This window comes from Schistocerca americana, chromosome 8 (assembly GCF_021461395.2).
Source record: "Schistocerca americana isolate TAMUIC-IGC-003095 chromosome 8, iqSchAmer2.1, whole genome shotgun sequence".
NCBI lineage: Eukaryota > Metazoa > Arthropoda > Insecta > Orthoptera > Acrididae > Schistocerca > Schistocerca americana.
In genome coordinates, this window is record NC_060126.1 from 509,966,418 (window position 1) to 509,993,892 (window position 27,475).

At 40.5% G+C, this 27,475-nt stretch overlaps 1 protein-coding gene across 1 annotated transcript in view; it reads left to right on the plus strand.

Annotated features, from left to right (window-relative positions):
• Nucleotides 1-27,475, plus strand: part of LOC124544652 (UDP-glycosyltransferase UGT5-like) — a 93,979-nt gene that overhangs the window by 39,369 nt on the left and 27,135 nt on the right. The window contains exons 2-3 of the mRNA XM_047123266.1: nt 14,784-15,033; nt 20,077-20,657. Of these exons, the coding sequence (XP_046979222.1) occupies nt 14,784-15,033; nt 20,077-20,657 (831 nt within the window). The remainder of the gene's footprint in view (nt 1-14,783; nt 15,034-20,076; nt 20,658-27,475) is intronic.

Sequence of the window (27,475 nt, forward strand, 5' to 3'; positions counted from 1 at the left end):
AACCTGATTTTTATGAATGTCGCAGCTGCAGACGTATTCAGTAGTCGCAATAGGTTGTCACTCAGTGTTCCAAATACCACCTTCAGTTTAAAGCTATTGCAGTTTCCCAACCGTCTGTATTGACTTTTTTTAAGATGTTTGGTGACAGCGTTGCTACATTTCTTTTTCATATATATAGTGTGTGGTGTCACCGCCAGACACCACACTTGCTAGGTGGTAGCTTTAAATCGGCCGCGGTCCATTTAGTACATGTCGGACCCGCGTGTCGCCACTGTGTGATCGCAGACCGAGCGCCACCACAAGGCAGGTCTCGAGATACGGACTAGCACTCGCCCCAGTTGTACGACGACTTTGCTAGCGACTACACTGACGAAGCCTTTCTCTCATTTGCCGAGAGACAGTTAGAATAGCCTTCAGCTAAGTCAATGGCTACGACCTAGCAAGGCGCCATTAGCCTTACATAGTTTGATAGTTATCGTATGAAATGTCTCATCAAGAACGATGTATACAACAAGGAAAAATTAAAAGTTAAGTATTCCAGCAGCTACATACTTTTCTTTATAACATTATTAAGTATCCTGTTTCAGACCTCTATCTAGCCTACTTGAGATTACGCGTGCCTTTCGGCTACTTCAGTGTGGCGTAGCTGTCTTGTTACGCCACAACATAGTGTATATTAAAAGTAAATGTAACTTACGTCAGTCCAAACGTTCATTAGATAATCGTGTAGAAACTTGAAGTAAATCGGCCAAGGACCTTTAGAGACTATTGGTGACAATCTTTCCCGTTTGCATATTAAGCACATACAGAGTGTTACAAAAAGGTACGGCCAAACTTTCAGGAAACATTCCTCACACACAAAGAAAGAAAATATGTTATGTGGACATGTGTCCGAAAACGTTTACTTTCCATGTTGGAGCTCATTTTATTACTTCTCTTCAAATCACATTAATCATGGAATGGAAACACACAGCAACAGAACGTACCAGCGTGACTTCAAACACTTTGTTACAGGAAATGTTCAAAATGTCCTCCGTTAGCGAGGATACATGCATCCACCCTCCGTAGCATGGAATCCCTGATGCGCTGATGCAGCCCTGGAGAATGGCGTGTTGTATCACAGCCGTCCACAATACGAGCACGAAGAGTCTCTACATTTGGTGCCGGAGTTGCGTAGACAAGAGCTTTCAAATGCCCCCATAAATGAAAGTCAAGAGGGTTGAGGTCAGGAGAGCGTGGAGGCCATGGAATTGGTCCGCCTCTACCAATCCATCGGTCACCGAATCTGTTGTTGAGAAGCCTACGAACACTTCGACTGAAATGTGCAGGAGCTCCATCGTGCATGAACCACATATTGTGTCGTACTTGTAAAGGCACATGTTCTAGCAGCACAGGTAGAGTATCCCGTACGAAATCATGATAACGTGCTCCATTGAGCATAGGTGGAAGAACATGGGGCCCAATCAAGACATCACCAACAATGCCTGCCCAAACGTTCACAGAAAATCCGTGTTTGATGACGTGATTGCACAATTGCGTGCGGATTCTCTTCAGCCGACACGTGTTGATTGTGAAAATTTACAATTTGATCACGTTGGAATGAAGCCACATCCGTAAAGAGAACATTAGCACTGAAATGAGGATTGACACATTGTTGGATGAACCATTCGCACAAGTGTACCCGTGGCGGCCAGTCAGCTACTGATAGTGCCTGCACACGCTGTCCATGGTACGGAAACAACTGGTTCTCCCGTAGCACTCTCCATACAGTGACGTGGTCAACGTTACCTTGTACAGCAGCAACTTCTCTGGCGCTGACATTAGGGTAATCGTCAACTGCACGAAGAATTGCCTCGTCCATTGCAGGTATCCTCGTCGTTCTAGGTCTTCCCCAGTCGCGAGTCATAGGCTGGAATGTTCCGTGCTCCCTAAGACGCCGATCAATTGTTTCGAACGTCTTCCTGTCGGGACACCTTCGTTCTGGAAATCTGTCTCGATACAAACGTACCGCGCCACGGCTATTGCCCCGTGCTAATCCATACATCAAATGGTCATCTGCCAACTCTGCATTATAAACATTGCACTGACTGCTAACCACGTTCGTGATGAGCACTAACCTGTTGATGCTTGAAACACGTATGTAACGTAGCAGCGATGGTGAGGCATGATAAAATCTTTGACCAGGGAGCCTTTTATCGTGGTTAGTCTGCGCTTGACCGCGCGAGAGTTGCGAGCAGCACTCTGTCGGTAGCAGTAGCTCAGTTCAGTTGCGTCCAGTAGTCTGTTAGTAGTCGTCGTGCAGTATAGTCTGTCAGTAGTCCTCGTGCAGTGTAGCACTCTGTTAGTAGTCGTCGAGCAGTACAGTTGCGAGCAGTGTCAGAGGGCAGTATGTCGATAGTAGCAGCCCAGTGCAGTTGTGTGTGAGGAGTCGGCGGGCGTCGACATGGCATTCTGGTCAAGATTCAGGACGAGGTATATTATTTTTTAAACAAGGTAATGAATCTGCAATGCTCAGCTAATAATGTAAATCAACTGTAACTAATTTGTGCAATAATCGCCCCAAATAATAATTTTGATTTCAAAGCAATTTTTACAAAAGAACCTTTTAATTGAACCAGCGATTTCCTTTCATTTCCTTTAAAGTAAAGTTTCAGTTAAATTTAAAAAAAAAAAAAATATTATTTGCAATGCATTTCCTCCAAGCCGTGGCCAACAATAAGAGCAGACATTTGACATGCAGTTACAATGAGGTAAGAAATTAATAATGATATTTTGCACAGGGCCAAAGACCGATATTTCGGTTTAATTGAATTTTCATTGTCACTGAAGTTTCATTAGCACTGAATTGTCTTTCATTATTTCCGTGAGAGCTTACACCTTAAGTCAGATTGAGATTCAAACATTTAATTGTCATAGTCAGTACATTTCATGCAGGGAGGTTACGCTTGGCTCCCATTTACCATTTCTATTAAATATTGTCCTTTTCTTTTAAAAGTTCTCTGGGGAGCTTACACTTAGCACAATGTCCATTAGCATTATTAAATAATATCCTTTTTAAATTTCGGTGGGGAGGTTACACTTGGCGACACCCAGTCCAGGATCGTATTTCGTTGAGAATCTTTTGAAAACAATCAGTTATCTGCTCTTATTTGCTTAGATATAATTAGGATTTGGCGCAACGCTTTTACTAATATTGTGACTTTCTTTCTACAGATCAACGGCAATTCGTTGCTCTGTTGTATTTGTTTGTTGCCTTTTTGCATTTGTGCTTATTTGTTTTGTGAATATTTGTGACTATTGTAAAAATGCCGCGAAAGACTGTGAATAGTGTATCGCGAGGTATTAGGAATGAAATCACCGACTCAAACAACTTTACCGATAGGACTTGTGACACGCAGTGTAATGATGACAATCCTGCGTTCACTGAGAATCAGTGCATTCCAACCGCTAATGATGATATTTGTCTTAATGATGAAAAAACGAACTCGGTTATGTCCTCTGTTGATTTGACGACAATCGATGACGCGGGACGCTCTATTGTAATGAGCGCTGCCCAGCCTAACACAACCGGTTTACTAAATTTACGTAATGAACACACAAATTTGTCTAATGAAAATGAACAGGATACACAAAGTACGACGGATTTATTTAATTCCGAAATAATGTCTGATAGTGTACATCCTACTGACAAACCTTTTTGTGAATCTCAGAATAACCAAATGGTTACGGAAAGTGTCCAGGTACACCACTAAACAACACGAGGAATAGAAATGATGATTTTGTGTCGAATCCAATTATGGCATTTTTGCTACAAATGAATAAACAACTTAATGAAAAACTGGACAACACTTCCAAACAACAGAACGAAAAACAAGACAAACTAAGTGAACAGGCTAAACACTTAAATGAAAAACTTGACAATAATGACGAAAATCTCAAACAACTTAGTGAACAGGTCAGACAACAGAATGAAAAATTAGATAACAATTCCAGACAGCTTAGTGAACAAATTAGAGCCGTTGCCGCGCAGTGCCATGACACTAAGGAACAGTTGCACGTGGAAATTGAGGCTTGTTCAAAAAAAAGTAGCGAAGAAATTAGGTCTGTTGCTCAGGAATTAAGGGAAATGCAAACAGCCGCAACAGAAACACTTAGAGACGAAATTAACGGAGTCGCTAAACAATGCTCTGAAAAAGCTACACAGTTACGCGACGAGTTTAAAGCAATGACAGCAGAACTTTCGCGCACAATGGATGAAAAAATAGACGCGAAATTCGAGCAACAGAACTCTCAAATTAACGAACGTCTTAATCACCATATACAAAACAGTGATACGCGTTTCCGTAAATTTATTCAGGATCAAAACAAAGTAAAACGACAAGTAATGGAAAAAATCACAGCACAGAGACAGGAAGACAAACGTAAAATGTTTGCGAAGGCAAAAACGTATGTAGACAATAATATTGCTACAGTGTCCGACGAAATTAATTCCATCAAACAGTCGAACACAGAATTACGTGACGAAATTTCCAATCTTAAGTCGAATACAGACACATACACAACCGATTTTCAAACAGTGACCGACAGACTAGAACAATTAGAAGTAGCACATGATTCAGATGTTGTCAAAGCTGACGTTAAAAAACTGAATGAAACTACGCGTAAATTGCAAAAACAGATTAATGCCTCTGACACTAAAAATGATGAGCAGGTAAAAATACTGACTGAAAAATATGATGAATTGGCCAGTCGTATTGATGTTATAGAAAGTAATAGTGACAACAAATCAGACGATACTTCACCGGTTTCATTCAGTCAAACACCGGAATTCCAAAGTTTACAACAGACAGTCAATGAGATCGATTCGTCTAATAACACGTTGCGCAGAAAGTTGTCAAGTTTACAAGAAGAAGTAACAGAGATGAAAAGTATTTCAGTTAATAACACATCACAGCAGACGCTACTTTGCGAACATTTGTCAGACTCGCGCAGCGCGTATAACTTGGGTAGTCTTCAGAGAGTACGGGACTTAGATTGCGAGCAACCACAGTTCAACAGATTCTCTTACAATCATGAACCTGTTCCGTCATACAGAGATGATAGTTTCGATTACAAACATTTTCTATCAGTGAGGAAATTTAAAGTGTTTAGGAATGACAGAACACAGATTCACCCGTTGGATTGGATACAGCAATTTAGCTTTGCTTTTCCACCGACTTGGCCTGTTACGCATAAACTTGAATTTATTTGCAGTTTTTTGGAAGGCGAACCGGCAACTCGTATGAGACCGATCGCGAGGTAATGCTATTCAGTAGAAGAGTTTCAGAATGCTTTTCTGTCAGCGTACTGGTCGAAGACGACACAGCGCGGAATTAAAGATCAACTAATTAGCTTACCGAATTATGAGAACACCAATTTCCCCAGTGTGACGCAATTTTTTGAGCACATGGTGCAACAAAACCAGTACCTAAGTGAACCATATAGTGAATCTGCACTCATTCAATTATGTATCTCTAAATTACCGCGGTCATTAAGAGTGTCACTTTTAACAGGTCAGCAAAAAGAAAATATTTCGGCATTCAGGGATCTGTTGCAGCTTTTAGAAGTGCAGCAATCAGATTATTCTTTCGTAAACAAAAACTTCACATATAACAACCAAGGCCAACAAACGTACAGCAATTACGATCAGCCACGTAATTTCAATAGTAAAAGTAACAGACGCTTTAGGAACGATAACTACCAGAACTTTAATAACAGAGAAAATTCTAATTATCAATATCGTCAAAATTTTCAGCAGCAGGAACCATATTTTAATAACAATAGAGGTTTGTCACAACAACAGCAACGAAACCAGCCGGTTAGCATACCTAACCAACAATGTAATGCACAAGGTCAACCAAGCTCTGATGTTTCGCCGCGTGCACGTATAGTCCCAGGTCCAACAAATAGTAACGCACGGCAGCAAGGAAATAACTACGTACAGAAAACACAGTATTTCAATTCCTATCGTAATGCACCATAGGAATGACGATTACGACAGACGTAAAAACGATGAGCACAATTATCAGCGTACGTTTAATAACAGTCGGTCATACCAACAGCAAAATTATACACAAGAACCTATTCTCATGAATGAACCCGACAGTAGGTATCATCCAGAGCGTAACACGTCTGGAAGAAGTAATAGGACAGTTCAAATAGTCGAAATGCCACAACATCCTCCTAATAATAATAACACGTCAGATAGAATCTGACTAGATACTGTACAGGACGCATCTTCCAATAACACAAGTACTACCTTTGACACGCAAAATGTTGTTCATGAAAATGTAATTACTTTTGACGACATACGAGACACTCTTTTGCAGGAAAGACCAGTTGTTCAAAAAACCATTTCACATCCTGTCATCGAAATTAAAATTGGTTCATCGAAATTTTCAGCAGTAATTGATTCCGGCTCACCTATATCAGTAATAAATGAAGAAACGTTTAACGAATGTAACAAAGAGAATACCTATCCCACATTACCATTAGGCAAAATGAAGGTAAAAGGAGCAGTATCGAGTAAAGGTGTAGACGTTAAATTACAGACGCATTTATCATTTTGTATTGGAGGTCATACTTTCCACTCAAATTTTTGGATTGTTCCTTTATAGACAACAGACGTAATTTTAAGTACTAATTTTCTCGTACAACACGATGCAGTGGTTGATTTTCAAAATTCTTATTTAATGCTAAAGGATGAAAATGTACAATTGGCTTTAGAGTTTCAGCATTCATTGTCTGCGGAAGAGCAAACAATTAATCGCACAGAGGTCATTTCCGCAACACGTAACATTGACTGTAATTCCACATTGTTCACTGATACGTACGTACACAACTATAATACTCCAGACGAAACTGACTACGACGTAATGCAGATGATTTCCGATAAGGTTAAACAAAGCAGTGCAAATACAGACGACGAACGCATGCAATTACACAAAATTCTTTTACAGCAAGCTCCAGTTTTCGACAACATTCCTGGTACTATGTCCGGCTTTATGTATGAATTTCAAGTCAAACAGCACGATACATTTAAAGCTAAGCATTATCCCATTCCGTATATCCATAGAGAACAAGTTAAGAAAGAATTGCAGGATATGCTTGACCAAGGAATTATAGAACCAGCAGTTAGTCCGTACATAAACCCGTTGCATATTGTTAAGAAAAAAGATGGCTCACTTCGCCTTGTACTTGATTCACGTCACATTAATGACATTATTATTAATGAAACAGATCGACCACAGACTTTAGAGGAACTTCTACAGAAATTTCATGGTGCTGCTATTTATTCTACACTAGATTTGAAATCGGGATTTTGGCAAATTCAACTTCATCCGAATTGCAGAAAATACACAGCATTTCTTTGTTTTGGCGACTGTTATCAATTTTGCAAATTACCGTTCGGCTTAACTATTTCTTCTGCAGCTTTTATTCGCGGTTTGAACACAATACTTCCGACAGAACTTAAGGACAGAATTACGACGTATGTAGACGACATTCTTATCGCAGAAGCTAACTGGTCTGAACACAATCTGATTCTTGAACGACTGTTACAAACTTTTCGTGCACAAGGACTTACAGTTAATCTTAGTAAATCGCACTTTGGCAAAACTTCTATAAAATTTCTTGGACACGTAATTTCAGCAGAAGGCATTGCGCCTGATCCGGAAAAACTTCAAGCTCTACGTGACATTACTATTCCTACGACGAAAAAGCAACTACGCAGTTTTTTGGGCTTAATTAACTTTTTTCGTAAATTTATTCATCACTATGCTTTAGACACACCCAGATTATGCCAATTAACAGGTAAAAACAGAATTTGGTCTTGGGATAAGCAAGCACATTCTGAATTTGTGAACCTGAAACATGCTTTGTTGAATGCTCCACTTTTGTCGCACCCAGATCCTACTAGAAATTTTTCCATTGCCACCGACAGTTCGAACACCGCTTTAGGCGTACACATTTTCCAGGAAATTGTAGAAGATGGCTCTACAGTAATTAAAAACATCGCATTTGCAAGTCGCATTTTGTCACCTGCTGAACGAAATTACTCCGTTACAGAATTGGAAACATTATGTGTTGTATGGGCTTTTACGAGATTTCGGCACTTTCTTTATGGCAGACATACCACCGTCTACACAGACCTCAGAGCGATACAATTTTTACTTTCGGCTAAATTTACTCACGACAGATTAAGTAGATGGAAACTTTATTTACAAGAATTTGATTTTACAATAGTTCACATTCCCGGCACACAAAATGTTATAGCAGACGCACTATCGCGTTCTCTGAGCAACAATCAGCAAGACGTAGCAACCAACTTCTGCAAAACAAATTTCAGTGTCATGTACATTCAGCAAGTAGCATTTGAAAATTTTATTTCATCGTCATTATAGGACATAGCACAAGAACAAAATGAAGACAACGTGTGGAAAGAAATTAAACACCTTTGGCAAGATAGGAATAATGTTACGATTAGAAACCATTACACTGTACGCAATGACATTCTGTTTCGCCGCTCTCATCCTGACAGCAACAATTGGTTATTATGCATTCCTGACGAACTGGTTAACAAATTAATCTGGTACACTCATTTAAGTTACGCACATTACGGAGCACGAAAATGTTTTCTTATACTGAGACAGAACTGTTATTTTACCAACATGGAGAAACGTATACGACGAGTTTTAGCGTCTTGTAAAATTTGCCAGAAAGCTAAATCAGACACCACTTCACATATTCCTCCTTTATATCCCATTGTACCTGTTAAATTAAGACACATGGCCGCTGTAGACATTTTTGGTCCAATTCCGAGAACTAACAGAGGTTTTTGCTACATCTTTGTCGCTGTTGAGCTCACTTCAAAATTTGTTACTTTCACTCCGTTACGCAAAGCTACTGCTAAAACTGTTTCGAAAGCATTTGTAAAACATTTTCTATTTCATGTAGGGCATGTGTTGAAAGTAATTTCTGACAATGGATCACAATTTCGTTCTAGCATATGGACACGTATGTTACGAGCTAGAAACATTTCTCCGATTTATATATCCAAGTACCATGCTTCTTCGAACCCCTGTGAAAGATTAATGAAAGAAATTGGTAAGCTGTGCCGAATATACTGCCACAAAAGACATATTGATTGGGATACACACATACTGTCATTCCAAGATGTAATTAATTCTATTCCAAATGAATCCACTATGCTAACTCCGTCTGTTATACTGAAAAACGTTGAACCACCAAACAAAATTAAAGAATTAGTAAACTTCCCTAAATGTCGTCGCCTACGACACCATGAAATAATTGACATTGCGCTGAACAACATCAAACGTACCGCAGAGCGCCGGAGAAGACAGCAAAGACAGGTTTGTACACGCCGCGACTTTCACGTTGGACAGAAGATATTAGTACGTACACACTATTTATCCAGCAAATTAAAAGGTAAGTGCAGTAAATTTGAACTTCTATACGCAGGTCCATATCGGATTCGCAGCATTCCTCATCCCAATGTTGTACACGTCGAAACTTTGAGAACCAGAAAATCGAAAGGCAACCACCATTGGTCAAATATTAAACCCTTTATTGAATGAAGACACTTTATGATTCAACACACTATGATGCCATTTACTAATGCAATTATATTCACATGACTAATTATTGATGATTATCGTATTTTTCTTGGCAAGTGCCCGGCAAGGTAAGGTTAGCAGGTCGCTTTTCTTGTCGTTATATATCAGACTGTGCACATTTTTTTTCAGACACTTACGTATTTTATGACTAATTATGCAATGTTATCTAATGACATGTTAATTTCATTACACTTTTTCTCCATTAAAGGCTTTAATTATCGCCTCTATTAACTACACTACATACAAGCTGAACACAACGAACATCACATTTTTTTCTTTCTTATATATATATATGATTGTATTCCAGTTTTGTTTGTATGCCCTGTGAAATAGCTAAGATATAACACACACCAGTTGAGTTTGACATTTTTGTTGCCCTATGACATCTCAAGATCGTGACTGTTTTACGTTTTTTGCTGCTGCATTGTATTATTCTGTGTACATTTTTGCATCTGAACACTGTCAATGTCTTTCACATATTACGTTTTCTGTCATGTAATGCTGTATGGTTAATTATGTCACCATAAACCAGTCATTATTTAGTGGGTATATGATTTAAATGCAAGACATTAATCTTTGTTCATCAATTTCAGAAAGAAATGATGCGTGTAAGAAATAAATTCAACAGAAATGGGAATTTCACCTACAGAATAAACGAAAGAAGATGCAATAACTTTATGAGGAAGAGTAAAAATGGATCAGGATTAACAAGCATTAACAAGAATATACTATACTCATCATAGAATAGCAGTCTTAACTAATTTTTCTTTCAGAATACAAGGCGATTGATGCAGGCTGTCAGACAGAACTACACATCTTAGTTTTAGTGATGAAATATGCTAGAGATAAGGAATAGTTGTGTAATGAGTAATGAAGTGGTTTTTTGCAGATGATAATGAATGCTGATGAATAATGATGAAGGATATGCTACTATGAATAATGAAGTTTTTCTTTATAGGTGATGATAATAATGAAGTTATGATAATATGGATAATGAAGTGATTGATAATGAAGTTTTTTTTCTTTACAGATGAGGATAATGTTGAAGTTATGTATTTATGCTATATAGTTATTTAAGTATTTGTTGCAGTTTGCTTTGACAGCAGGTGTTATATTGCATAGTAGGATGACGGAAAGTTTTGGAAAGGACAGCTATGGAACACATTTTTATACACATTTCACTACCTGTTAATTCGAAGTTCACTACTTTTCAACATAGTATGTGTTTCTTCTTTCAGGTCAATAATCCTTTTTGTATTTTTTCCAGGAGAAGCTTTTCATGATACTTACTAAACCTGTTACTTATTATACCTGTTCTAGTACTTGCATTTTTATTTTTTTTACCCATTTGTGTCTATCATTTATAAATGTGATCACATATACTGCCTTGTTACATAACCTTGCTACAGCTGCCTCATGAGGAATGACGTTACCTATCCTCATTTGCAGCAATAGGTCAAAAGCAAATATTGTTATGCCTCAGCAATTAATTATCGATCCCAACGCAATGCATTGCTAACAAAAAATATGTATTACCACTCCCACATAATGTCACTAGTTTATGATAATTCTGAATAATACTGATTAGCTTTGAATAGTATGTCACTTGAGTAATGACTTCTTAATGAGACAAAAAAAAATATATATATAAAATTATGCTTTGTAACTGGCTAATAACTGCCACTGTTTATTGTAATGAGACTACTTATAATGCCCGAGATTATTAATGCTATGATTGTAATTAGCTGATTTTTAATAATGACTTCTTAATGATCTGAATAATACTGAATGAGGAACAATGTTTTATTGTAATGAGACTACTTATAATGCCCATGATTATTAATGCTATGATTGTAATTAGCTGATTTTTAATAATGACTTCTTAATGATCTGAATAATACTGAATGATGAACAATGTTTTATTCTATTCAATACTTGCTGGCCAATGAGTGCCAGTAATTAATGTCACTAAATGAATTATGTTATTAGTTATGCCATTAATTAGCTCTTGTTTTCAATGTTGACTTTTCATGTTTTGGCAAATGGCCAATGAGTGCCAATAATTTGTATCACTCAATGTGTTATGTTAATGCTAGGCCAATAATTGACTCTCCTTTTCAATTAAGTCTTCTGATGAACATTATTCTGTCATACTAAATATGCTTTGTAACTGGCCAAGGACTGCCACTGTTTATTGTAATACGATTACCCATGATGCAAATAATTTAATTTTATGAACATTATTCTGTAATACTAAAGACATGGTACAGAAATGTTCAATAACTAGGCTATGAATGCCGCAAACTACTACTGTAATTCTCAATATTATGTGACTTAATGTCCTTCACCTTATGAGCTAACTACCCTGAATTACTGGAATGTCGATTTGTCCTGTCCATCCTCATGATCATGGAGCACTATATTTGGTTTTTGCACTAATTCTACGTTGGTGTGCCTTGTAAGAGCGTGGTGTTGACACGACATGCTGTCCACCACCGTGAGCCATGAAGACGTTATTATGGTCCCACTGTTTGGTGTACCTAGTGTACTGCCAAAATGAAAACATGGAACATTGCTACGACAGTTCAGTGTCTTGGCTACGCTGATAAATTGTAATGGGAAAAGAACTTCAAATTGTGTCACTTGGTGTTGTACTTCTGTGGGAAGATATGGACTTTCAGAGCAGCTATGTGCAATCTAAAGTGCTACAACCATGATGCAATCCTTCCCTTTCCTATCCTAATAATGAAAATCATTTTTTGCTAACATCATTTATGTTCATGGCTATACATTTTAATTTTTTCGATTTGCTGAAATCCAGTGCGAATACACTTATGTCACTTGTCGACATGATTTTTTTTGCATTATGTTTATTTGTTGTGAAAACGCTAAAGACATTTTTTCGATTTGTTCTGAAGTACAATATATGTTCACTCTTGTCTTTTATATTGTATATACATTTTTATTTTGATGATATGTTCTGAACAACAGTGCATGTGCACTTATGTTATGTGTTAATATGTTTTCTACTGAACTTCAGTGCCTGTGCACTTTTCTCATTTTTCGATATGATTTGTACTCATTCTGTATGTTCAATTCTTCAGTGCATATGCACTTATGTCATTTGTTACTCATTGTATATACATTTCGTCATTTGCTGATATGTTCTCAACTGCAGTGCATGTGCACTCATGTCACTTGTCAACATGATTTTCTGCCATTCTGTTTATTTGTTCTGAAAATGCTACAGAATTTTTTCAGTGCGTGTGCACTTTGTTATCTGTCAAATAATTTGTATATACAGTTTTCTGATTTGCTACTATGTTCTGTACTCACATTTTGTCTTTGTGTGAAATGTTTTGTACTCGGTGCATGTGCACAACATTTGATTCATGTACTACATCAAAATATTCTGTAAATTGTACAAGTTGATTAATTAAAGAAAAATTTTGCCGCGCTTGGCAAGTCCAAATGACTCACCATCGCTGCCAAATTTTTGCCCCCCCCCCCCCCCCCCCCCCCCAGTGGAGGGTTATGAAACACGTATGTAACGTAGCAGCGATGGTGAGGCATGATAAAATCTTTGACCAGGGAGCCTTTTATCGTGGTTAGTCTGCGCTTGACCGCGCGAGAGTTGCGAGCAGCACTCTGTCGGTAGCAGTAGCTCAGTTCAGTTGCGTCCAGTAGTCTGTTAGTAGTCGTCGTGCAGTATAGTCTGTCAGTAGTCCTCGTGCAGTGTAGCACTCTGTTAGTAGTCGTCGAGCAGTACAGTTGCGAGCAGTGTCAGAGGGCAGTATGTCGATAGTAGCAGCCCAGTGCAGTTGTGTGTGAGGAGTCGGCGGGCGTCGACATGGCATTCTGGTCAAGATTCAGGACGAGGTATATTATTTTTTAAACAAGGTAATGAATCTGCAATGCTCAGCTAATAATGTAAATCAACTGTAACTAATTTGTGCAATAATCGCCCCAAATAATAATTTTGATTTCAAAGCAATTTTTACAAAAGAACCTTTTAATTGAACCAGCGATTTCCTTTCATTTCCTTTAAAGTAAAGTTTCAGTTAAATTTAAAAAAAAAAAAAATTATTTGCAATGCATTTCCTCCAAGCCGTGGCCAACAATAAGAGCAGAAATTTGACATGCAGTTACAATGAGGTAAGAAATTAATTATGATATTTTGCACAGGGCCAAAGACCGATATTTCGGTTTAATTGAATTTTCATTGTCACTGAAGTTTCACTAGCACTGAATTGTCTTTCATTATTTTCATGACAGCTTACACCTTAAGTCAGATTGAGATTCAAACATTTAATTGTCATAGTCAGTACATTTCATGCAGGGAGGTTACGCTTGGCTCCCATTTACCATTTCTATTAAATATTGTCCTTTTCTTTTAAAATTTCTCTGGGGAGCTTACACTTAGCACAATGTCCATTAGCATTATTAAATAATATCCTTTTTAAATTTCGGTGGGGAGGTTACATGCTACGTACTGATGTGCTTGATGCTAGTACTGTAGAGCAATGAGTTGCATGTCAACACAAGCACCGAAGTCAACATTACCTTCCTTCAATTGGGCCAATTGGCGGTGAATCGAGGAAGTACAGTACATACTGACGAAACTAAAATGAGCCTTAACATGGAAATTAAGCGTTTCCGGACACATGTCCACATAACATCTTTTCTTTATTTGTGTGTGAGGAATGTTTCCTGAAAGTTTGGCCGTACGTTTTTGTCGGATTACAAAATTTCACGTTGACAATGATCTTCTCCTGTATTGAAGATAAAGGGTGCAAAATTTCATCAAGATTGGGTCGAAACTGTAGATTTGAATGAATTACAAACAAACGGACACTGACAAGACAATGCGTCGTTACATGCATGTGGATAGAAGAACGAAGACGATATTCAGGAAGCTATACAAACTCAGTAATTTTTTAACTGAATAACAAAAATACATCAACGATGTTAAATATACGACACAAATGGGCCTTTGGCTTAGCACATCAAATTAATTAGCTACGGATTATCCGAGTTTCGCTTCATGCGGGACATTCGGTTTGGCAGTTGCGTTTACTGTACGTACGATGCTGTCCACCGGGGTTGCAGGTGGGGACGCGCCTGCTGCTGACGCTGTTTGTGGTGCCGGGGTTGCTGGTGCCAGCCCTGGAGGCGGCCGAGGTGCTGGGCCTGTTCCAGTCGGCGGGCCGCAGCCAGTGGGTGCTGGCCGAGACGTACCTGCGGGCGCTGGAGCGGCGGGGCCACCGCATCACCGCCGTCACCACGTTCCCGTCCAGCCAGGGCGGCACCGGGGGCAACTGGACCGAGATCCTCATACCGAACCCTGTCAACGAAGTCGGTATGCGTCTTACACGTTGTCAGAATCTTCTTTGTTTTGCAGCCTGTAGGAGGCACCTGTTACCAGAGGAAACAATTTCTTGCCTGGCACGCTATCTACGTCTCTGTGGAAGTTGTAACCTCCCCCCCCACTTATCGACCTTAATGACAGTGAAAAATTAAACCGCGTGTAGCTAATGGAAATTTGGGAAAAGCAATCGTCACCGAAGTTAATCCGTCGGTAAAGAGGGAGGAAAGGGCTACATCTAAATGAAAGGAAAAATGCAAATGAAACTGATGGATATCAATTTTGAAAAAGGGTAAAGTTAATAAAGAAAGTAAATGTGCGGTCGTTATCAATTGCAACTCGCCACTGTGTTCCTCGAACCACACCATCACACTCCTCGCCTTGTGACATGGCGCGTTATCTTGTTGGAAAATGCCGCTGCCGTCGGGAAACGTGATCGCCATGAAGGGGTGTACGTGGTCTGCAACCGGTGTACGACACTTCTTGGCTGCCATGCACGAGCTCCGCTGGACCCGTGGATGTGCGTGTAAATGTTCGCGAGAGCATAATGGAGCCAGGAGCGCTGCTGTCGCTTCACGTCACAAGGCGGTCAGCGAGCTTAAGGGGGGCAGTCGTCTTCGAACGCATGAAAAAACAGGTGATTTTCATTTATTTTTTTTTCAAATGAACCCATTGCAGCTGGAATATTGGTTACTGACGGGAGTTGCCTAAGCCCTCCTATTTGGCTTGTAACATAATAATTTTGTTTAAGTCATTTTCAATATACTTTCTATCAGCATACACAAGGTAACTGGAAAAATTTTAAGTTCTAACAAAATGGTGACTTGTTGAAACAAATGTCACTTTCTTCGCCCACAAAATCGAAACAGAAGCGTGCACCGAAAACAGACTTTTGAAGATATCGCAAAACAGCTCCATTTAGAATGGCGGCGTCAAAATCCAACCAGAATCGTATGTACAATTCTCGAGTTGTGCTTACCGGCAATTTGAAACATATATTTCCGAGAGGAACATACTTGAAGTCAGCGACCCCTGGACCATACAGCAGTCCCTCCAGATCTCCGTGACCATCGGCGGTCTTGCGGGCGTCTTTGACAACTTCCGTCATCATCCGCTGCTCTGCTCGCTGGATACGCTTTCCGTCCGCTTTAGTACCGAGTTTGTACCAGGGTGGTCTGACCTCAAATTCAAGCACGTTCATAATTTTCATAACGCCTGTCAGCCCTTCGTTGAAATTATGTGTCGAGTATGTTTTCGCCACTATGAATGGTTTTTGGAGGTACTTTTTCACAAAGCGTCTTGTAACTCTACAACAGACTGTTTGGCAAGTTTGGGATGAACACTACAATAAAGTAGACATCCCGGAGAACGTATTAAGCATAAAAAAGACAATTACAAATTTTTAAAGAGGACTACTCCCTTTTGAGTAAGTATGTGAATCAGGCCTGCGGTTGACCAAAGGCTGCGCACGCAATCATTGCAAACAGTCCGTTGTGCATAACTTGTTACAGTCTTCAACTGAAAAGTAACGTTAACGTTACAAATACCTAACAGCCAACAAGTGCTTCGACCATTTATCGTCTGTAGGTGTGGGTTTATTCTCTACTGAAAATGCGAGGGTTGTTCAAAAAGCAATGCAACACATTTTGTCTCCTCCAGTTTGGTTTGACAAATGCAGAATTTGTTTTGGCACACCGTGAGATATTCACGCCTTGGCCGCTATAGTTTCGTGAAGTTCCGATCGGTGACGGTGCCATACGCAGTCTTCAAAATGGCTTCTGTAACGGAGGGGTGTTCCAAGCGGAAAGCTGTCACGGAGTTTCTTTTGGCGGAAAACCAGAGCGTCGCAGATATCCGTAGGCGTTTGGTGAATACCTACGGAGACCTGGCAGTGAATAAAAGCACGGTGAATCGTTGGGTGAGGCTTCTGTCATCATCGCAACGAGGTCACGCAAACCTGTTCGATCTCTCGCTTGCCGACCTGTCGCACTCAGCTGTGAATCCCGCAAAGTTGGAACGTGTGCACACTCTCATCCGAAGTGATCGATGGATCACAATCGGCCACCTCGCTCCTCAACTGGACGCCTCTATAAGAAGTACTGAACATTTGTGTCCGCTGGTTTCTCACTTCCTAAGGGAAGACCATAAAGAGCAACGAGGGAACTTCTGTGCGGAACTGGTTGAGCGTTCGAAATGGAAATGCCGTGTGGCTAGGGCCTCCCGTCGGGTAGGCCCTTCGCCTGGTGCAGGTCTTTCGAGTTGACGCCACTTCGGCGATTTGCGTGTCGATGGGGATGAAATGATGAGGACAACACAAAACCCAGTCCCTGTGCGGAGAAAATCTGCAACCCAGCCGGGAATCGAACCCGGGCCGTTTGGTATGACATTCCGTCGCGCTGGCCACTCAGCTACCAGGGACGGACGGTCGAGCGTTACGAGGCGAACAAAACGGCAACCCATGAAGCAGCTCCACACCACCTCTTCTCCGCAGAAAAAGTTGGGTCCTGATCCTTAGCCGGTAAATTCGTGGCGACGGTCTTTTGGGGCTGCGAAAGGGTCAATCTGTTTGATACCCTCCATCCTGGTGCAACGATCAACTCTGAGGTGTACTGTGGATCCCTCAGAAAATTGCAGAAGTATCTTCAGCGTGTTAAAGTGCAAGATCTCACACAAGTCTGTACACACCAAAGGAGCTGACAGCACTTCCCTGGACTGTTGTTCCTCGTACAAGCCACTGTCCATATCTCGCACCTTCCGACTCCCATCTGTGTGGTCCAATGAAGGATGCACTCTGCGGGAAACAATACGAGGATGATGGGGAGGCAGCCGGATGTTGGCTCTGACGTCGACCAGTATAGTGGTACCCTGCGTGTATAGAGCTCCCCTCCCCCCCCCCCCCCCCCCCCCCCACAGTAAGGTGGCGTAGAGCCGTCGCATTGAGCGGAGATTATAGCGGTTCTTTAGCCTAAAGGTTGGGGTATTGGACTCCTGAGCAATACCAAACTCCTTCCCAAAAAAAAATCTCTTGAATTGCGTTTTGAACGCTTCTCGTTAGGTCAGATAATAAAGAAAATTAGTCAATATATTGCACGGGCGTGGACATAATGAAGTAGCAATTTGGTAGCTTTCATTCAAGGTGTAACACTTTCCTCGTTGTATCTGCCATATAACTGAAAATGAAATCTGTATATTGAGTGTTTAAGAAACAATGGCCGAGCGGTTCTTGGCGCTACAGTCTGGGACCGGAAGACCGCTACGGTCGCAGGTTCGAATCCTGCCTCGGGCATGGATGTGTGTGGTGTCCTTAGGTTAGTTAGGTTTAAGTAGTTCTAAGTTCTAGGGGACTGATGACCTCAGAAGTTAAGTCCCATCGTGCTCCGAGCCATCTGAACCATTTAAGAAACAATTACTGAGCAGAGCCGCTTATGGAAGTAACTGCTGTTCTGGTATCGATTTAAACAGTCTACGGGCAGATTAGCGGCATAATACACTACTGGCCATTAAAATTGCTACACCAAGAAGAAATGCAGATGATAAATTGGTATTCATTGGACAAATATATTATACTAGAATTGATATGTGATCACATTTTCGCAAAATTTGGATGCATAGATCCTGAGAAATCAGTAACCAGAAAACCACCTCTGGCCCTAATAACGGCCTTGAGACGCCTGGGCATTGAGTCAAACAGAGCTTGGATGGCGTGTACAGGTACAGCTGCCCATGCAGCTTCACCACCATACCACAGTTCATCAAGAGTAGTGACTGGCATATTGTGACGAGCCAGTTGCTCGGCCACCATTGACCAGACGTTTTCAATTGGTGAGAGATCGGGAGAATGTGCTGGCCAGGGCAGCAGTCGAACATTTTCTGTATCCAGAAAGGCCCGTACAGGACCTACAACATGCGGTCGTGCATTATCCTGCCGAAATGTAGGGTTTCGCAGGGATCGAATGAAGGCTAGAGCCACGGGTCGTAACACATCTGAAATGTAACGTTCACTGTTTAAAGTGCCGCCAATGCGAACAAGAGGTGACTGAAAAGTGTAATCTATGGCACCCCATACCATCACGCCGGCTGATACACCAGTATGGCGATGACGAATACTCGCTTCCAATGTGCGTTCACAGCGATGTCGCCAAACATGGATGCGGCCATCATGATGCTGTAAACAGAACTTGAATTCATCCGAAAAAATGACGTTTTGCCATTCGTGCCCCCAAGTTCGTCGTTGAGTACACCATCGCAGGCGCTCCTGTCTGTGATGCAGCGTCAAGGGTAACCGCAACCATGGTCTCCGAGCTGGTAGTCCATGCTGCTGCAAACGTCGTCGAACTGTTCGTGCAGATGGTTGTTGTCTTGCAAGCGTCCCCATCTGTTGACTCAGGAATCGAGACGTGTCTGCACGATCCGTTACAGCCATGCGGGTAAGATGCCTGTCATCTCGACTGCTAGTGATATGAGGCCGTTGGGATCCAGCACGGCGTTCCGTATTACCCTCCTGAACCCAACGATTCCATATTCCGCTAAAAGTAATCGGATCTCGACCAACGCGAGCAGCAATGTCGCGACACGATAAACCGCAATCGCGATAGGCTACAACCCGACCTCTATCAAAGTCGCAAACGTGATGGTACGCATTTCTCCTCCTTAGACGAGGTATCACAACAACGTTTCACCAGGCAACGTCGGTCAACTGCTGTTTGTGTTTGAGAAACTTTCCTCATGTCAGCACGTTGTAGGTGTCGCCACCGGCGCCAACCTTGTGTGAATGCTCTGAAAAGCTAATGATTTGCATATCACAGCATCTTCTTCCTGTCTGTTAAATTTCGCGTCTGTAGCACGTCATCCTCGTCGTGTAGCAATTTTAATGGCCAGTAGTGTATCAAAGTGAACTTGCAGGGAGTATGAGTAGAGCATACTACTTGTAAGGAATTAGAGTTTTAACAACGGAGCACTTGGTCGTTTTTCAAACTAGACATCTCGCCTGGTTGCACAAGCGACGCACTTCAGCTCACTGTGTCTTTTTCTTTTCAGGCGATCTCAACGTATTCGAAGAGGCGGCGACGGGAGTCTTGGACTTGATGAAACAGTTCTTAGAATTTGCTGAAAAAACGTGTCACGGATTTCTGAAAGACGAAAATGTACAGAAGTTGCACAAGTCGGGCAAAAAGTTTGACGTCATTGTTTTGGAGAATATCTTCACAGAATGCCTACACGGATACGCTCATGGTCTGAAAGCACCTGTGATCGTTCTGTCTACCTTCGGGGGAACAGACTGGATGGCCGACATGGTGGGAAATCCGACCCCGTATTCTTACGTGCCGAATCCATTCCTCGAGTTAGGCACGCACATGAGTTTTCTCGAGAGACTTCAGAATACACTTGTTGGGATAGTAGGAAAAATCGCCCGACAGTTTCTGTATCTGCCGAGGCTGGATGCAATTTTACAGACGTATCTGAAGGATCCGTCACTACCTTCATTGTCCGAAATCGAGAGACAGACGTCGCTTCTCCTGGTTAATTATCACTTCAGCCACGGATGTCCTCGGCCACTGGTACCGAGCATGGTGGAAGTTGGTGGACTGCATGTCAGGCAACCAAAGAAGCTGCCCCAGGTAAGCCCTGATGACAGTAGCTTAACGAATCTGGATATGTTGTTTCATGAATTTTTATAATTTTAGCCATTGTATACATTCTGTGTTGATTAGCTTTCTCTTACAATACCTCATTAAAATGAGTTCCCTCCGTCACTCCTTCTGGCTTAAATCCTTCTTATTGTAATACCTCTGAGTCCATACGCATTTACTTGCTTCACACACGGAACAGTTCTACGTAGATCATTTGGTTTCACTTACGGGATGTCTTTCTCATTATTAAAAATCTGTGTGCTTATTTAAACTGGTGCACATGGTAAAAAGAAATCCTCAAACAGTAAAATTCTTGCGAAAGTATACATTGATTAACATGAGGAAACTCCACCCTTTAAGCTATGGTATTTTTTTTTAACAGAGTCCTTTGCTCGTTTTCGACAACGGTTTGTGTGCCTAATTCGTTTTCGTCTGTATCTTAAGGGAGAACGTGGATTTTTTAAAAGATTTCTGGAAGCCTTCAGCTGCCATTCTGTTTATTTCCTGCACGAATGTACCATTTCGGCCTTCGCCCATTTTCAAGTATTTTATGGATGATTTTTTAGTGGCAGATTATGTCATATACGTCGTTGCTCCTAAGACGTCATGTTATGTTAATAAAATAAATCCGAGGTGCTCACGCTATTTTAGCTTTGCAACCACTGCTCGAAAGTAACGTGCTCCTAAAGGAGCGCCAACACCTCGGATTTATTTTATGAGCATAACATGATATCATAGGAGCAACGACGTATGTGACATCATGTGCCACTACAAGATGAACCATAAATTACTTGAAAATGGCGTAAGGCCGGAATTGTACAATCGTGCAGGAAATAAAGAGAATGGCAGCTGAAGGCTGCAAGAAATCTTTCAAAAAATTCGTCGCAGCTGCGGACCCTATCGCACTGAAAATTACAGAATGTGGAATGTGTTGGTCCGTAAACTAACCTCGTCGTCAAATGAGTCAATTTCGTTAGGCGTTTTAAAGTATTCAATATCAAATACTGCCGCGAATGTAATGTAGCGCGTTTTCAAACGGGTAACAAAAACCACAGAAAGTGTATGACTGCAGAAGAAAAAATTCAGACAGGAAATGCAATAAATACGTTCCGCTAGCAAAGACAGACCGTAAGACTCCAACTTGGTAGACGATACAGCTGTTGCGCCGTGTATGGTAAAGCGAGCTTTGAGCGGCTGATTCGTGTTCATGGAGACCCACGGAGAACCTGTACAAACAGTAAAGAAAAGTCACAGCTGCACGGTGATACTTCACTTGTTTCCTGATTACGATGGCTTCCGAGCGTTCACCTTGTTAGCAAGACACACTCGTCCTATCAACCACGCTCCAAAACTTGATGACATGATACACTACGCAACAAAATTAAAACACCACTTTTTCGGTATCCCGTACTTGCCTCCCACTAGGAAACTTAAGTCTGAAATTTGGCTCAAAAGCGCCTACAACTTTCCTTTGTAATAGCGCATAAGCGTGACGTTCTGTGACGTCACCCTCGGGCTCTGTGACGCTTCAAACAGCAAGGTGACGACACGTGCGAAAAAAAGAGGCCACAGCTCGGAAGTCCACAGAAGAATCGGGGCTCCACTTCTCGGTGCGCCCTCGCACACACACACACACACACACGCACACACACACAGAGCAGAAAGGCGAGTCGGCGCGCTGACTGCACGGCGACGATCCAGACTCCCGTGGCCGAGGCGGTATGGGGCAAGAAGGCAGCAGCCTTCTGTTCACTGCCCAGCGAAATGAAAACATCACTTTTACGAAACATTGCAGTTGTCTCTCACTGCGACGCATATGTTTGGAAAGAAAAGAAAAGGGGGCAAAACTCGGAAGTTCACTTGAGCTGTAAGGTGGGTTAATGATGTCACACCGGCACCAAATTTCGCCACAATTATGCCCAAAGCCACTGTGGACGTTTCCCACAGTGGGAAGGTCGTCACAGCCCCCTCTTACCCACATTTCACCCCATTCTTTTGACGCCTCTGCAATGGAGGTCAGAACCTCAGCGCCCAGAGTTGAAGTTACTTTTTCCTTATGGCTGGCCCAGGGAAACATTTCAGACACACAGACGCTCAGAATAGACACGAAAACGCCCGAGTGCGCGACATAAATGGCGACAATGAAACGATCCCTTTCTCTGAGGAGTTGATTCCCAGACATCTCGCCTTTTAAAACGACAGGTCGCTGTGTGTTGGGCTACAAGAAGACGTTATTGACAAACTTTGACAGCGCTGACCCCCTCGGACGTTTCAGCCCTTCTCTAATGACACTGTGGGGGTGCATCCGCACTCGACGTGACCGCACCTTTCTGGAGGGCACCGCAACTTTTGTCCCCCTTTCAAATCCAGTTAACGACATTTGAGTGTGATCCGAAGCGGCAAATGGTACTGGTGCTTTTTCAACCCTAATGTTTTCCACATGGATGTGGCCTGATCGCGTGGAAGCACAACATTAACAAGTGCGTTCCTAATCCAAAATGTTGGGTTATGCGACCTCACTTTATACGGATTTAGCACGAAAAGTAGCCAAAAACCAACGTCAGAACTATTCATCAAACTCCATTACGTGCTTATCAATTAAGACGTTGCTTATTAAATACATATTCTGGCGTTCCACGTGTTTGTTAGTTTATCAAAATACAAGTCAACTTCATGGGCGAAAAAGATACGTTCCAAATTATCACATTAACACATCACATTAACATCGGTCTCAACTGAACACCTCTGTTAGGAGGGTCAATGTGGAGCTACATCAGCTGCTTCAGATGGCTCCGGTGTTTGGTTCCTGTTGATGGTTTGGTAGGTGGGACTTGACAAGACATGGCCTGCATCTAAGGGAAATTTAAACTGGCCGGAATGATAGCAAAACCTTTAAGGAGGGGCACTGAAACTCATGGGAGTACCTCTTCTTCAGTCTAAGATCAGTGTCCAGTGATTCAACATAGAATGAAATTAAGCTTAATGAGAAGCTCAGACAGACAGGTACTAGAGATGTTAAAATATCACAAGATTCTCGTAAAAATACAGAAAAATAATGTTAGTATGTTACAAGATTCTCATTAAAGCACAATGAAAAATAATGTTAGTATATTACATAAAATTATCAGGAGATTAAAAAACAAAGTAGATGAGCTTCTTGTTTGTTTAGAACATTTAGGGTGGAATAGATCTACTACGCCTAACTGAACATCATATAGTCACAGATATGGGAATGGTAAATGTAGGTGGATGTAAGCTTTCAGCACATGTAAGAGGAGACACTATGGAGAGAGGGGGAGTTGCCATATATCTTGAAATCTGTCAGAGCATGAAAAATTTAGAAACTAAAAAATTTTGTGTAGAGCAACATACAGAAGCAAGTGCATGTGAGCTTAAACTAAATAATGGTACTTTTATAATTGTTGTCATGTATAGGTCCCATGTGGGAAATTATCAACTACTTTTGAAAAAAGATTGTATTCTTTCTTGTACTATCTGTCAGACAGAAGAAAGCTAATTATTGTTTGTGGGGATTTCGCCTTTCGTAGTCGAGCGGTTCTAGGCGCTACAGTCTGGAACCGCGCGACCGCTGCGGTCGCAGGTTCGAATCCTGCCTCGAGCATGGGTGTGTGTGATGTCCTTAGGTTAGTTAGGTTTAAGTAGTTCTAAGTTCTAGGGGACTGGTGACCTCAGAAATTAAGTCCCATAGTGCTCAGAGCCATTTGAACCATTTCTGTGGGGATTTCAGAGTAGATTTGCTGAAAGAGTCTGATAGAAAGCTTTATCTTGAAGTATTGCTTGGGTCTTTCAGTTTGACGTCAGTTATTGATTTTCCTACTCTTGTCGTACAGGAAAGAAGCACAATGATAGATAATGTTTTCACAGACCAAAATGCATTTAATCAAATAAAATCTTCTCCTGTTAAGAATGGTCTGTCTGATCATGATGCACAGATAATTACACTAGTTACTGTACTGACATTGCTCCATGTAGTAATACAAACCAATCCTCCACAATCGTGCATTCAGTGAACGATTTAACTAATGAAAATTGTAGGGAAAGCTTGCAACAGTTACCTGCGATGAGGTGTATAGGGAATCTCGTGCTAATTTAAAATTTAACCTGTTTCATGATACCTATGTGTGTATACCTGAAAACGCTATCCCTAAGAAAACAGTGAAACATAATTGTAAGAAACCACCTAAAAAGGCATGTCTCAAAAAGGGATAAAAATATCTTGTAAACAGAAAAGGGAAATGTGTCTTGCAGCTAGGAGTAATGATCCAGAAACATTTAACCATTATAAAAACTACTGCACTGCATTAAGAAAATATATTTAAAAAGTCCAGAAGTAAGTGCATTATGTGTAATATTAGCACCTCTGATAATAAAATTAAAGCAGTTTGGAATACTGTTAAAAGGGGAACGGGGCAACTGAGAGCACAGGAAGACTGTATTTATATCAAACTCAATGAAAAGTATGTTAACAAGAAGTCAGAAGTAGAAAACATTTTAATAACCATTTTTAAGTATTGCAGAGAAAATAGAATCCAGCTATTCATTAGAAAATGCAATGCAGTATATCGAAGAAACAATACCTATGCAAATTGACAAAACTGAAATTCAACCCACCTCTCCTCTTAAATTAGGAAAATAGTAAATTCACTCAAAAATAAAAGCTCACATGTAATTGTTGGCATTTCCAACAGAGTACTAAAAGCTTGTTCCCAACAGGTAGGATTCTCAGCCACATATGTAGTAGCCTACTGAAACAGCACATTTTTTTCAGATAGAATAAAATATGCTGTCGTTAAACCATTGCATAAAAAAGGGGGATACGTCTGAGGCTGACAACTACCACCCAATATCACTGCAGACAGCTTTATTCAAAATTCTTGAAAAAGTGATGTACTCCAGAGCAGCATTACATATTTGTAAAAATGAAGTACTAACATAATGTCAATTTGGTTTTCAGAAAGGCTGTTCAACAGAAAATGCTATTTATGCATTCACTGATCAAATATTAAAGGCTTTCAATAACTGAATGTCACCCATTGGGATATTTTGTGATTTCTCAAAGGCTTTCGACTGTGTGAATAATGAAATTCTTCTAGATAAGCTTACGTATTGTGTTATGGGTGGGACAGTGCACAAATGGTTTAATTGATATTTAACTGGTACGATGCAGAAGTTTGCATTTAATAGTATCAATAATCTGCAAAACTCAGCAGAGTCCTCTAATTGGGGATGTATCAAGAATGATGTCCCACGGGATTCAGTCTTGGGTCCCTTACTGTTCATCGTGCATAATAATGACTTGCCACTCTATATTCATGAAGATACAAAGCTAGTTCTTTTTGCTGATGTTACAAGTATAGTACTCACACCCAACAAACAAGAATCGGCTGAGGAAGTTGTAAATAATGCCATTTCGAAAATTATTGAGGGGTTCTCTGCAAATGGACTTTCACTAAATTTTGAGAAAACACAGTATATTCAATTCTGACAATAAATGAGATAACAACATTGATAAATATAGACTTGCAACAGAAGTCTGTTGCTATGGCAGAATATCCAAAATACCTGGGTGTATCTACTGATGAGAAATTGAATTGGAAGAAACACACTGATGATATTCTGAAACGGTTAGGTTCAGCTACTTATGCTATTAGGCTTATTGCGAATTTTTGTGATAAACATATCAATAAATTAATCTACTGCGCCTATTTTCATTCACTGCTTTCATATGACATCATATTTTGGTGTAACTCATTATTAAGAGAAAAAGTATTCGTTGTACAAAATCTTATAATCACAACAATAGCTGGAGCCCACCCAGTCACCTTGCAGACATATATTTAAGGATCTCGGGATATTCACAGTACCTTCAAAACATATATATATATATATATATATATATATATATACTTATGAAATTTGTTATTAATAACCAATACCAATTCAAAAATAACAGCGAAGTGCATAGCTACAACACTAGAAGAAAGGATGATCTTCACTATTCTGGGCTAAATCTGACTTTGATGCAGAATGGGGTGAATTGTGCTGCCACAAAAATCTTTGGTCGTTTGCCCAACAGCAGTAAATGTCTGACCGATAGCCAACCAACATTTAAAAACAGATTAAAAGAATTCCTGAATGACAACTCCTTCTACTCAATAGATGTATTTTTAGGTATGGAAAAGTAATTGTAAAAAAAAAAATTAATTTAAGAAAATAAAAAAATTAAAAATTAAAAAATTAATGACATTTTGTAAAGAAACCTTATGTTAAACTGACACGTACCACAGCATTATGAAATGTATTCATGATCTATGGAAGAAGTAGTAATGTAATGTCGTATAATGGAATCTTACAAAGGGAGCCTATAATTTAACATCATTCCTCCAGTAGAATTCATCAAACATTTGAAAGCACAAAAGTAATAATAAACGTTTCTACAAGTCAAAGCGAGAATAAAAATAATAAATTACCGGTCAGGTGTTACAAAACTTAGTGTAGAACATTAAGATATGATAAAATATAAGATCGTGGAAAAGAATTCAAAGCACTCAGTGTATGGTCTAACTTACTTGAAGTAGATCGAATGGATGTTGATGTGTGTGAGAGTGTTAGTGATGGTGGTCACAAACACCAAGGGGAGCGCTCCGCTCAAGAGTTGTCATCTTCTGGGGCAAAATCGTCGACTGCTACGCTAGTATGACGTCGTACAGGAACAGCGAAGACATCATATCTACATATCACAAATAGCCCATTCTCTCTTTCGAGAGATCAGAAGGACTACCTAT